This window comes from Pongo abelii, chromosome 13 (genome assembly GCF_028885655.2).
Source record: "Pongo abelii isolate AG06213 chromosome 13, NHGRI_mPonAbe1-v2.0_pri, whole genome shotgun sequence".
Lineage (NCBI taxonomy): Eukaryota > Metazoa > Chordata > Mammalia > Primates > Hominidae > Pongo > Pongo abelii.
The window spans coordinates 85,917,428-85,929,185 of NC_071998.2; the positions used below are offsets into that span (position 1 = coordinate 85,917,428).

General features: G+C 43.0%; 1 protein-coding gene across 15 annotated transcripts in view; it reads left to right on the forward strand.

Annotated features, from left to right (window-relative positions):
• AOPEP (aminopeptidase O (putative)) overlaps positions 1 to 11,758 on the forward strand; it is a 369,731-nt gene that overhangs the window by 69,801 nt on the left and 288,172 nt on the right. For 8 of the 15 annotated variants that reach the window (XM_024251889.3, XM_063714296.1, XM_024251891.3 and 5 more), the window contains 2 exons: positions 1,876 to 2,029; positions 9,856 to 10,101. In XM_024251889.3, coding sequence (XP_024107657.3) covers positions 1,876 to 2,029; positions 9,856 to 10,101 — 400 coding nt within the window. Of the gene's footprint in view, positions 1 to 1,875; positions 2,030 to 9,855; positions 10,102 to 11,664; position 11,758 lie in introns of all 15 variants that reach the window. The other 7 variants (XM_063714294.1, XM_063714300.1, XM_063714295.1 and 4 more) reach the window with 1 other exon arrangement.

An 11,758-nucleotide genomic window follows, 5' to 3' on the forward strand; every position in this document is an offset into this window, starting at 1 on the left:
TGGATGTCAAATGTGTTTAACCCTCTAAAACTTAAAGCAAGAAAAAGAATAATAGCTCCTATAAAGGAGTTTGTGAAGGGACTGAAAGAGACATTTACGCTAACAGAAGTTCCTCCCTATGGGAACACGAGGAGTGGAGAAATGTGTTCCATAATATAAGGTGATATCCCATAGCAAAGACATTGAATCAACTTAAATGCCCATCGATGTTAGACTGAATTAAGAAAATGTAGCACATATATACCATGGAATACTATGCAGTCATAAAAAAGAATGAGATAATGTCCTTTGCAGCAACATGGATGGGGCTGGAGGTCATTATCCTAAGTGAACTAACACAGCATCAGAAAACCAAATACTGCATGTTCTTACTTATAAGTGGGAGGTGAACACTGAGTACACGTGGATACAAAGAAGGGAACAACAGACACCAGGGCCTACTTGAGGGTGGAGGGTGGGAGGAGGGTGAGGACAGAAAAACTGCCTATCAGGCTGGGCACAGTAGCTCAAGCCTGTAATTCCAGCACTTCAGGAGGCCAGGGTGGGAGGACTGCTTGAGCCCAGGAGTTCAAGACTAGCCTGAGCAACATAGTGAGAACCTGTCTCTCAAAAAAAAAAGAAAAAAAAAAAATTTAATCTGTGTGTGGTGGCACATACGTGTAGTCCCAGCTACTTTGGAAGGTGAGGTGGGAGAATCACTTGAGACATTGGATATTGGGTATACAAGAGGTTGAGGCTGCAGTGAACTGTGATCACGCCACTGCATTCCAATCTGGGCAACAGAGTGAGACCCTGTCTCAAAAAAGAAAAACTACCTATTGGGTACTATGCTTATTACCTGGGTAACAAAATAATCTATACACTAAACCTACCCTTACCCTGCCTCATGATGCAATTTACCCAAGTTATACAAACTTGCACCTGAACCTAAAATAAAAGTTAAAAAAAAGATGATATAAATTCTTCTTAAGACACGCGATTAATGTATAGCAGATGCTCAGAAAAAATACCATTGTTAAATCAGGTTGTATGACACATTCAGATTTCAGAAACATGAAAATTATTTTTACATCTCAGAAATGAGGGGAGTATAGTGTTGCAAGTTATCAGCCATTCATTCCTTTGATAAAAAGCCTCTAAGGTTTGGACCAAGTGGAGAGTACACCCTCAACTGGAATGGGGAGCCCCAGCTCTAATCCCAGTCCTGTTACAAACTAGTTAGGAGTCCTTGGCTCCATTGAACCTCTACACGTGCTTTTCATCTGCTCAGCAAGGAGTGGAAGACCAGCTAAACAGATAAAAGGGACTAAGGGTAAGACCTGAACTCCCACAGCTAATTAATTTCAGAGTTGGGATGAAAACCCAAGTGTCTCCCTTCCCTAGTCTCATGTGTTTTCTACTGTATTCATTTTATATTGACTTGAATTTCATTTGGACAAAATAGTTACAGCACAAAGCAATCACTGCTTTGCTCACTCTTTCACTCATTCAACAGGTATCAATTGAGCATTTTTTTAATGCTAAATACTGTGTTGGATGAATGAGACATATTCTGTCTCTGTAGGAGCATACAGCCTGTGGCCTTCTGTGTTTACAGCTGTGAGGGACCCCCTGCACTACCACCCTCACGTGAAGGGCTTCAAACTGATCCGTGGAAGAGACCCAGACCTTCCTGGTTGCCTTGAAGCCATCATCCCTCCTGTGCTTTCCCTGAGCCCTGAAATATGCCCTTTCTGCTGATGTGACCGACCTCCAAGAGTTGGCTCTTACCAGCTTATCACAAAAGCTCTTCAAGTGCCTCAAGAGAGGAAATTACACAGCGGAGCCCAGAATCATATATTGGCCTCATTATGGTTTTTCTCTTCCTGTTTACAGGGTGCTCAAGCTGGTATTACTATGTAACTATGCCAATGCCAGCCTCCACCTTCACAATTGCAGTGGGATGCTGGACAGAAATGAAGATGGAGACCTGCTCATCAAATGATTTGGCAACAGAGGGACCCTTCTCACCTTCTGAGGCCGACTTCAGGTTTGTGTTTGGGGACTTGCTGGGAAGGAAAAAAAAAAAACAACACTTGAGGGAGCGGTATGATGCATTTCTTCCAAGCACTGGGAATGTGAGTCATTTCTGCTGAGAAACTGAACCAAAATAGGATTAATTAAAGCAGGAAAAGCCCTATTAGAAAGGAAAGAGAGGGCTAGGCACAGTGGCTCACGCCTGTAATCCCAACACTTTGGGAGGCCGAGGCGGGTGGATCACGAGGTCAAGAGACTGAGACCATCCTGACCAACATGGTGAAACCCCCGTCTCTACTAAAAATACAAAAAAATTAGCCGGGCGTCCCAGCGACTCGGGAGGCTGAGGCAGGAGAATGGCTTGAACCTGGGAGGCAGAGGTTGCAGTGAGCTGGGATTGCGCCACTGCACTCCACCCTGGCGACAGAGTGAGACTCTGTCTCAAAACAAACAAACAAACAAACAAAAAAAACGAAGAAGAAAGGAAAGAGAGGCTGGGCGTGGTGGCTCAGGCCTGTAATCCCAGCACTTTGGGAGGCTGAGGCGGGTTGATCACGAGGTCAGGAGTTCGAGACCAGCCTGGCCAACATGGTGAAACCCCATCTCTACTAAAAATACAGAAATTAGCCGGGCATGGTGGCGGATGCCTATAATCCCAGCTACTTGGGAGGCTGAGGCAGGAGAATTGCTTGAACCTGGGAGGCAGAGGTTGCAGTGAGCCGAGATTGTGCCACTGCACTCCAGCCTGGCGACAGAGCAAGACTCTGTCTTGGAAAAAAAGAAAAAAAGAAAGGAAAGCAAGTTGAGAAGAAGAGATGTGAGCCTATTATTTATGCAGAAAGAGAGAAGAAGGTAAGTATATATGAAATCCTGTGAAGTCTGCTGAAATATTTATATGTGTTTGGCTAAATTCAAGGAATCCTCAGATTCAATGCCTCCTCTCCTCCTATACCTTTTAAGTTTGGTTTTCAGTGCTTATGTGGTCAAAAACATAGCTTCTGATGGATTACTTTCTATGCTACTCTGCTGTTTTGGTTGTACCAACTGCTGTTAGCGGTGCACTGTAGGGACAACACCTCCCTCAGTGGGGCTAGTCGCCGCTTTAGGAGCACAGGACACAAGGAAACTGATGCAAAGCCCTTGGGTTAAGGGAATCCTGCTTGGTCAGGGCTTTGTTAACATCAGTAGTGATTTCTTTTTTTTTGAAGTATGAACCAGATAAAATCATTTTGAGGCTTTAAAAAATTAGTATAGGCCATTGGATATTTACTGGCAGCCTGTCTAGATGTTCAATGGTTTCTAGCTTTGAGAGCCAAAAGAGGGAGAAGGGGGACGCTCAGAAGGTGCACAGCACATGCATCATGCTGCACTCCCAGGATTTTATACCCGGCTCAATTGAGCCATTTTTCCTGTTGACAGACAGTCACTAAGTCAGTACCTTCTGGTGGAGAAAGCCCAGAGTAATGGTAGAGGTGATTAGTTACTCCTTGAAAACCAGCTAAGATATACTCCTAATGCAGATTCCTTTTGTGTTGGTTTTATTTTGCCATGCTGCTTTTACTAGTACCACAGTAACTGTGGCAGTTGGTGTTCATCTTTTGGAGATGAAGCTATGTTCTCTCTCTTCTGATGGGCATGTATTATTGCCTGCATTTTGCGTTTTTTGGCAGAAGGGAGGTAATTTCCACTTCCTGTTCAGTAGCTTGCCTATTTTGGACTGTCTTTCCTGAGCTATATGAACATCCTAGATTGCGTATTAGATTTTACTTCTGTATTCTTGAGGGAAGAAGGGAATTGTGGGCAGAAGTGACATATTCTAGTTTCATGTGGGAACTTTAATTGCATGTGAGATCCTCCTGTGCTCTCTTCCCTGCGGTAGGGTCACGGAGGAGGCTTCGTTTTGTAATTTCAGGTGGTCTGAATTTCTGAGTGAGGATGACAGGTAGTCTGGAGAGTCACTTAGATCTACAGTGGACTTGGTATTAGCAAGAAGCACACTGTTTTGTGTTAAGCCACTGAAACACCAGGGTTGTTTGTTACTGCAGCATATCCTAGCCTATCCTGAATTGATACAGTAGCCACTGGTTGTTCCAAGTCAGAAACTAAGTCTTGATCTAAATATAATCTCATTTAGTCCTAAGGATAAGCCTGCAAAACAGATTGGATAGATTATTATTCCCATTCTATAGATAAGGATATTGAAGCTCAGCAACTTGTTAACATTAATATACCTACTAAGTAGCAATACCTGGATTTATATCCAGGCCTGACCCCAGAGAGAGGTGAGTCAGAATCTTACCTGGAGACTTTAAATAACTATATGTAACATTAATGCCTCACCTGGAGTCTGATCCACCTTCCCATCTGGAGAGTTACTGCCATGATTTGAGCCACCATTATTGACTGGAGTGTGTTGTGTTGGAACAGAAAACAGAAGTTGAGAGCAATGCCTTTGAGCCTGAAAGTGCCATTCTTGGTGGTTGGATATAGCTCTTTGGACAAAGCCACACTTTCCTTATCTGTAGAATGAAGGCTTTGTCCATGGGTTCTCAAATTCTTGATGGTGAAGAAGTACTCTTCTCTTTTTCATCTAAGGCCTCAGCATTGATTGATTGTTAGAGGAGCTGTGCAGTTGGAAAATGTGTGCCTTCGGAAGGCTAGGGGAAGGCAAAGACAGACATTTGTTATTTTGCCTTTCTGGCCATATTACAAAGAGATGTGGGGTTGGGGAGTGGGCAGCAGCCACTGACTCTGTGCTCTCTCCTTCCTGCTCAGAAGCAACTTAAATGGCTTCTCAGTTTTCTTGCATCCACTATTCTGAAAGGAGGAAGAAATGGTTAAATCAAATGAAGATTCTGGGAAGAGATGATGTCTAAAATTCCTGTTGGGCTTTAGGGGAAGAAGCAAGTACAACTCCTCTCTCATCCTCCTAAATTCACCAGTTGAGGAACAGACAGAGGAGATAAAAATAAAGGTTTTATTATTGACAGAAGCTGGACTGAAGGAATGCTCAGGTGCATGGTCTCAGTGGGGTTTCTGAGACTCCATTTCCAAATGAGACAAATTTACCCACCCAGTTACCAGCCTAGCTGGACTGCTGCTGTCCTCTATAACACAGATGCAGAGTCCACCTGACACATGGCAGGAGCAGGCCCAAAGTGCACCCTCTGTGGGCAAGCAGATTCAAAAGAGAAAGCCTGGAATGGCCCAGCCAGTCAGGTAAGCTGGGGAGAGGTCCGGGTGCCACTCTAGGGAAGCGCATCTTTCCATGGAACTGTGAGGCCTGGTGAATGGGGTTCCTCCCATGCCCCTTCCATGTCCAGTAAACTATGGCTGAGTTTTCCCTTCCTTTATCAATATGCTTGTCCTTCAGGAATATGCTGCTGATAAAATCATAGCTTGCATTTGCTTAGTCCTGCCCTGGCTGTGCGCTTCACGTGTGCTGTCTTTAGTTGTCAGAAAGTGGCTTTGTTTTCATCATTACATGTCTGACTGCATGCAAAGTTTGCCAGCAAAGGTGCTCTGAAGTGCCAGTCACAGTGGCGTTTTTGGTTATGTTCACATCTGGTCCCTTTTGCCTTCCCCAGCACCCGTTCTACTTCAGACCTTCCTAAGACCACCAATCAAATTCATGTAAATCCAACTTTCACAGGGGCCTGCTATACCACAGGTTTTCATTTGCCTAAAGTGCTCATCTGGGTTCCAGAAATTTGGCCAAAGTGTTGGTCACTGAACTTTTATGATCAGTGTTCATGTGGGTAAAATTATAGTAAGAACATTCCCTCTTCCAGCTCCACTTTCACACATGCTCCAGCCACTCTGGGTGAGCATTTTAGTAAATACATTGATTATAAGGCTCTCAGATAAGCTGTTGAAAGTTTATTAATTTTATTCAGCTGTAGTGTAACCTTCAGCCACAGGGGAATCTTTGTGTTATGTTTCTTTAACCTCTTGAGGCCTTTGTGGGGGCCATACAGTTTAAACACGACACAGAAACTTGGATAAAGTCCAAAGGAACTTAGCAAAAATGATTAAAGGCATGGAAAATGGGCACTACAAAGAAGAAAACGCATTGAGACTGATTATTTGAAAGAAGAATCTGGTGAGGAACAGGTCTTCTTTAGAGTTGTAAAGTGTATGAAAAGTTGCTTTGATAGGAAGTACAGCATCTTTGAGTCGGTGCTGAATCTATGGAAGACTATTACTTTGTAAAAAGCACAGAATTGGCCAGGCGCGGTGGCTCATGCCATTAATCCCAGCACTTTGGGAGGCCAGGGCGGGTGGATCACGAGGTCAGGAGATCGAGACCATCCTGACCAACATGATGAAACTTCCGTCTCTACTAAAGATACAAAAATTAGTTGGGCGTGGTGACGTGTGCCTGTAATCCTAGCTTACAGGAGGCTGGGGCAGGAGAATTGCTTGAACCAGGGAGTCGGAGGTTGCAGTGAGCCGAGATTGCACCACTGCACTTCAGCCTGGCAACAGAGCAAGACTCCGTCTCAAAAAAAAAAAAAAAAGTACGGAATCCCCTGACCTCTTCAGAAACAAGCCTATTCTATGAAGTATGGCTCATATGCTGAGTTATCATAGAATCATAGTGCCAGAAGAAACCTTAGAAAACATTTTCATTTGTTTATATTTTAAGTATAATTAACATACAACAAAATGTGCAGATCTTAATTGTTCAGCTTGATGAGTTTACGATGATTGTATATAGCCTAAACCTGATAGAGAACATTCTGTCTCCGCAGTAAGTTAGTAAATTCTCTCATATCCTTTTTTTTTTTTTTTGAGACAGAGTCATGCTCTGTTGCCCAGGCTGGAGAGCAGTGGTGCGATCTTAGCTCACTGCAACTCTGCCTCCCGGGTTCAAGTGATTCTCCTGCCTCAGTCTCCCAAGTAGCTGGGATTACAGGCATGTACCACCACACTCGGCTAATTTTTTTGTATTTTTAGTAGAGATGGGTTTTACCGTGTTGGCTAGGCTGGTCTCAAACTCCTGACCTCAAGTGATCCACCTGCCTCAGCCTCCCAAAGTACTGAGATTACAGGCATGAGCCACTGTGTCTGGCCTCTCATATCCTTTTCTAACCAATTCCTTACCTCCTCCAGCAGCCACTTTGGTGAGACCATGTTAAAGATGGGGAAAAAGAAGCCCCAGATACTGGGTTGGCTGCCTTGGTCACAAGTGAGCCAGTCTGAAAAGACAGTGAAGCCCAGGTTTCCTGATCCCTGTGTGAGAACGCAGAAGTGGCTTTCCTGATGCCATTTCCATATCCATTTCTATGGGAGCCTTACGCTTCTCACCTGGTCAGAGCTTGATTGCCTTAAAGTCCTGCATTTTTTCCCAGGCTTTGATTACAACGGTACTAATTCACACAACTAGAATCATCTTCGTCATCTGAGCTAGTGCCTTTTATGCCCAGAGAGATTCTAACTCGCCTTGTTCCTGATTGGAAAAGGATATGAGAAAACTTATCATGGAGTCAGAATGTTGTCTATCAGGTTTAGGTTGTATACGATCACCAGAAATTCATCAAGCCAAACACTTTTGGGTGTATTTTTGGCTACCTCAGTATTCTCTAACTTTAGGGTTCTTGGCAGAAAGAAATAATCTTTCCCTGTGTTGTGTTTAGAGAGGCCATTAGAATGACCTTTTTTGCAAAATTGTGCTGTGGTAGATATAATTTAAGCTTATGCCTCAGCTTTGTCCAGAAGATGCCTGCACACTCCAGTTTCTCTGGGGTTTAACATGATCTGAAAGCTTTGCAATAGAGATTATATGAACTGAAATTACTGTAACACATTATATACCTGTATAAATACATGAGAAAAAGATACTGTGGTGGTTGATTTAATCAGTGGCCCTTTTTCACTTTTCGAGACCTTTGACCACATTCATGCACAAGCACAGTACTTGTCATTAGGTGAGCATTGCAGCCTTTTTAGTTAAATGTTCACCAACAGGCACCTTGACTCACTCTCTCCACAAAGCAAGGTTATCAATCCAGGGACTTTGGCCAGAATTCAATGTCAAGAATTATATTCTTCATGTCATCTTATTCTGACAAGTTTTTGTGGGCCTCCATCCATTTTCTTACTCTCCGTTGTGGTGAAATGCCTTCGGTGCTGGAAGCTGTGTTCTATGAACCATGCTGCTAGAAGGTGAGGCTTATCTGTACCTAGCCATATTGGTCTCCTGAGCGCTGGCATTGGCTAAGTGAAAGGTACTTCTTACATTTGGAGAGGAATTATTGTTGCATTCTGCCCATACTGGGACATGCCAGCATCTTAAGATTTTTCATTATTCAGTGTGAATCAAGTGAGCACCTGTAGTTATAATTGGCTGGGTGCAGTGGCTCATGCCTATGATTCCAGCACTTTGGGAGGCTGAGGCAGGAAGATCATTTGAAGCCAGAAGTTTGAGACCACTCTGGGTTACAAAGTGAGACCCCATCTCCAGACTCTATCTCTTAAAAAAAAAAAAAAGGGCTGGATGTGGCATGGCAACATGCCTGTAGTCCTAGCTACTCAGGAGGCTGAGGTAGGAGGATTGCTTGAGCCCAGGAGTTGGAGGCTACAGTGAGCTATGACCCTGCCACTGCAGTCCAAGCTGGGCAACAGAGTGAAATCCTGTCTTAAATAGTAATAATAATAGGCCGGTTGCGGTGGTTCATGCCTGTACTCCTAGCTGTTTTGGAGGCTGAGGCGGGGGTGGATCACCTGAGGTCAGGAGTTTGAGACCAGCCTGGCCAACATGGTAAAACCCCGTCTCTACTAAAAATACATTAGCCAGGCGTAGTGGCACACACCTGTAATCCCAGCTACTCGGGAGGCTGAGTCAAGAGAATCACTTGAACCTGGGAGGTGGAAGTTGCAGTGAGCTTAAATCATGCCAGTGCCCTCTAGCTTGGAAGACAGAGCTAGATTCCATCTCAAAAAAGAATGATAATAATAATAAAATAAATAATAATGATTAGAGGGGTTTTTCATTGTGTTTGAATAAAAGAATGTTAGCAGGTGAAAAAATGGAGTACTGTTGGATGTAGATTTGAGTAGATAAGTTCTCTTGAGTCCTGTGAGTCAGGTTCTAGGAATTCTCTTTCAGTTCCGCCTTTGATGGAATAACTGGCAGTGGTCAGATGAAGCAGGCTGGGGTCTGATCTGTTTCCTTAAAAGGTTGGCTCAGTTAAATTTGTTCTGAAAGTGTGTTGGGAAAAATACTGTATCAAAAGTGCCTCTGTATTCCTTAATAACAGCTTTTGATGGGCTGTGTAAAGAACATTTAGATTACTATTCAGTAAAATGGTTTGTGTTCTTTCGAGGAGTTCGGGCCTGTAACTTTCATTTGGTTCATGGTTCTACCTCAGTCCAAGTCTTTTATTCTAGGTAATCCCAGAATTGGATCTTTAATTTGTGTGTACTGCTCCTTCCTTTCTGAGTTATGAATTGTCTCTAATTTGGAGATTGTTCATACGGTGATACTTGATAACATCTAACCGAGGGCAGGAATTGTTTGTATTTGGTGAGAAGTTTTATTGTTTTGAGTCTTAGAGGTCCCCCCACAACAAAGTTTATTGTAAAACAAGATTTTACTGCTTTCACTTATCTTAGATTGAAGCTAGTCTGTTGATTCAAACACATGAATATGTTTTTGTCCTGTAAATTTTCACTGCTGCAGAGAGCCAGTCAAGCCAAGAATTGAAATGAACAGTCTTTGCTTGTGAGTCTGTCTGAACCTCTGTCTCCTAAAAGTTGTCTACATCTGCAAGATTGCCTCACCTCCACAGCAAGAATAATAAACATGTTTTACCATTTATTTTATGTTGTTCCCAGGCATGTTGGTGTTTGCAGTCACACGGAATACCCCTGCCGCTTCCAGAATGCTTCTGCCACCACCCAGGAGATCATTCCTCATCGAGTCTTTGCCCCTGTGTGCCTCACGGGTGCCTGCCAAGAGACCCTTCTGCGGCTGATCCCTCCTTGCCTCTCAGCAGCACATTCTGTTCTGGGAACACACCCGTTCTCTCGGCTGGATGTTCTCATCGTCCCTGCCAACTTTCCAAGTCTGGGGATGGCCAGGTATGTTGTTCCATTGTGGCACTTGGGGTACATACATTTTGGAAATTCTTTGACTATGTCTTGCTTTCCTTGAGCTCTGTCAGAGCTGTCATTTGATTAGAATGGAGGGGCTATGGTTGCTCATGCTTGGACATCTCACTGCTGCCTTGAGGGACAATTTTAATGCAGACTCCCTCATGCACGAGCCTTTGAGTGTCATGGGCTCAGTTCAGACTGTGTTGAAAAGAAAAGGCTCACATTGTTGCTGGGATTGAGAATACATAGTGCCCCCTGAGTGGTGACTGTTGGATCATGGCTGATCAGTGGCTGTTAACTTGGATGATGACAGCATAATGCTAATGAGCCGAAGGTTATAGCATCAGGCTCTGGGCACAGTAACATGACTTGGTCCCAAGACCACAGGCTACTCACCTAATCCTGACCAGCTGTCTTGTCCATTCTCACCACTGGTCACAAGGGCAATGACTTGAGAGCCCCTGAGTCAGATAGACTGTGGATGGATCAGTGTAAATCTATCCCTACTGCTAGAAAAACAGCTCAAAGCAGATGGCTTACTGTGGGGGTTGAAGGAGGAGTCATGTGCTACTATTTTTTAATAAATGCACTTTTGCCGTTGTGTCCTGGTTTGGTTCCCTGTATTTATTTAAGCTAAAATCTATTAATTAATGCCATTGTTCATTCATTAATGGGTATCTGTGTTCCACTGAGAAAAGATAGAGAATGTACTTGGTTATATTTCCATTTTAAAAATCTTAATCATTAACAGTGAATATGCTTGACTAAGGATGGGAAAAATAAGCTCATCAAAACATGTGACTTCAAGTTTTTTCCTATTAGTCAAGGAAATTCCTGCTGCCAATTAATTCCCATACTTTTGAGCAGCTGTCATTTGTGGTGTTTTCCCTGAAAACTGCACACATTCTTAGTAAAACTATGAGCAGAAAAGAACTGACCAGAACATTTGCTTTTGATCTTTACTACATGTATGTACTTTAAAGACTGGCTGGCTTGCCTTAGTCCTTGAGGAGGTCTGAGAAAGTCATTTAGACTGATTTTTATCCTATATTTATGAAGATAATGGGAATGCAGAAACTAGGATAATTATATATATTTGGTTATGTGCATCATATAATTGTCTTGGATGTCTATATATAGAATTTTTCTTAATGGAGGGGGGGCTTCTTTTGTCCCTTTGAAGAGTCTGCCGGACTTAATTTAAGTAGTAGAAGTGTTGGTGAAAAAAGAGTTGTTCATTTTTTTTTTTTTTGAGCTTTTGTCACTTTATTGTTAACCAATGAATATTATCCAAAATTAGAGATGTAATTGTAACTTAATTGTACAACACAAAATTATGCTAATGGTAAAAGCCTACTGGGATTTACCAAATACTCATTAAATGTTTCTTATTTGTACACGGGTTTGAGGGGCCCTATTTACTTGGGAGTTTTTAGCACTTCATGAGAATTGCAGTTTTTTAAGACATGTTTGCTAGCAGTTCCAAGTTCTGGCCTGAGGGAACCAAAGGCAGAGTATTTTTCATGCACAGGATTCTGTTTTCTATAGCTCCTTCCTGACATCAGTCTGCCAAAGCCAGAATGAGTTGACCTGCAGGCCATTCTCTAAAGCTTCTCTTTTCAAGTTTGCATGCCCAAGCAGG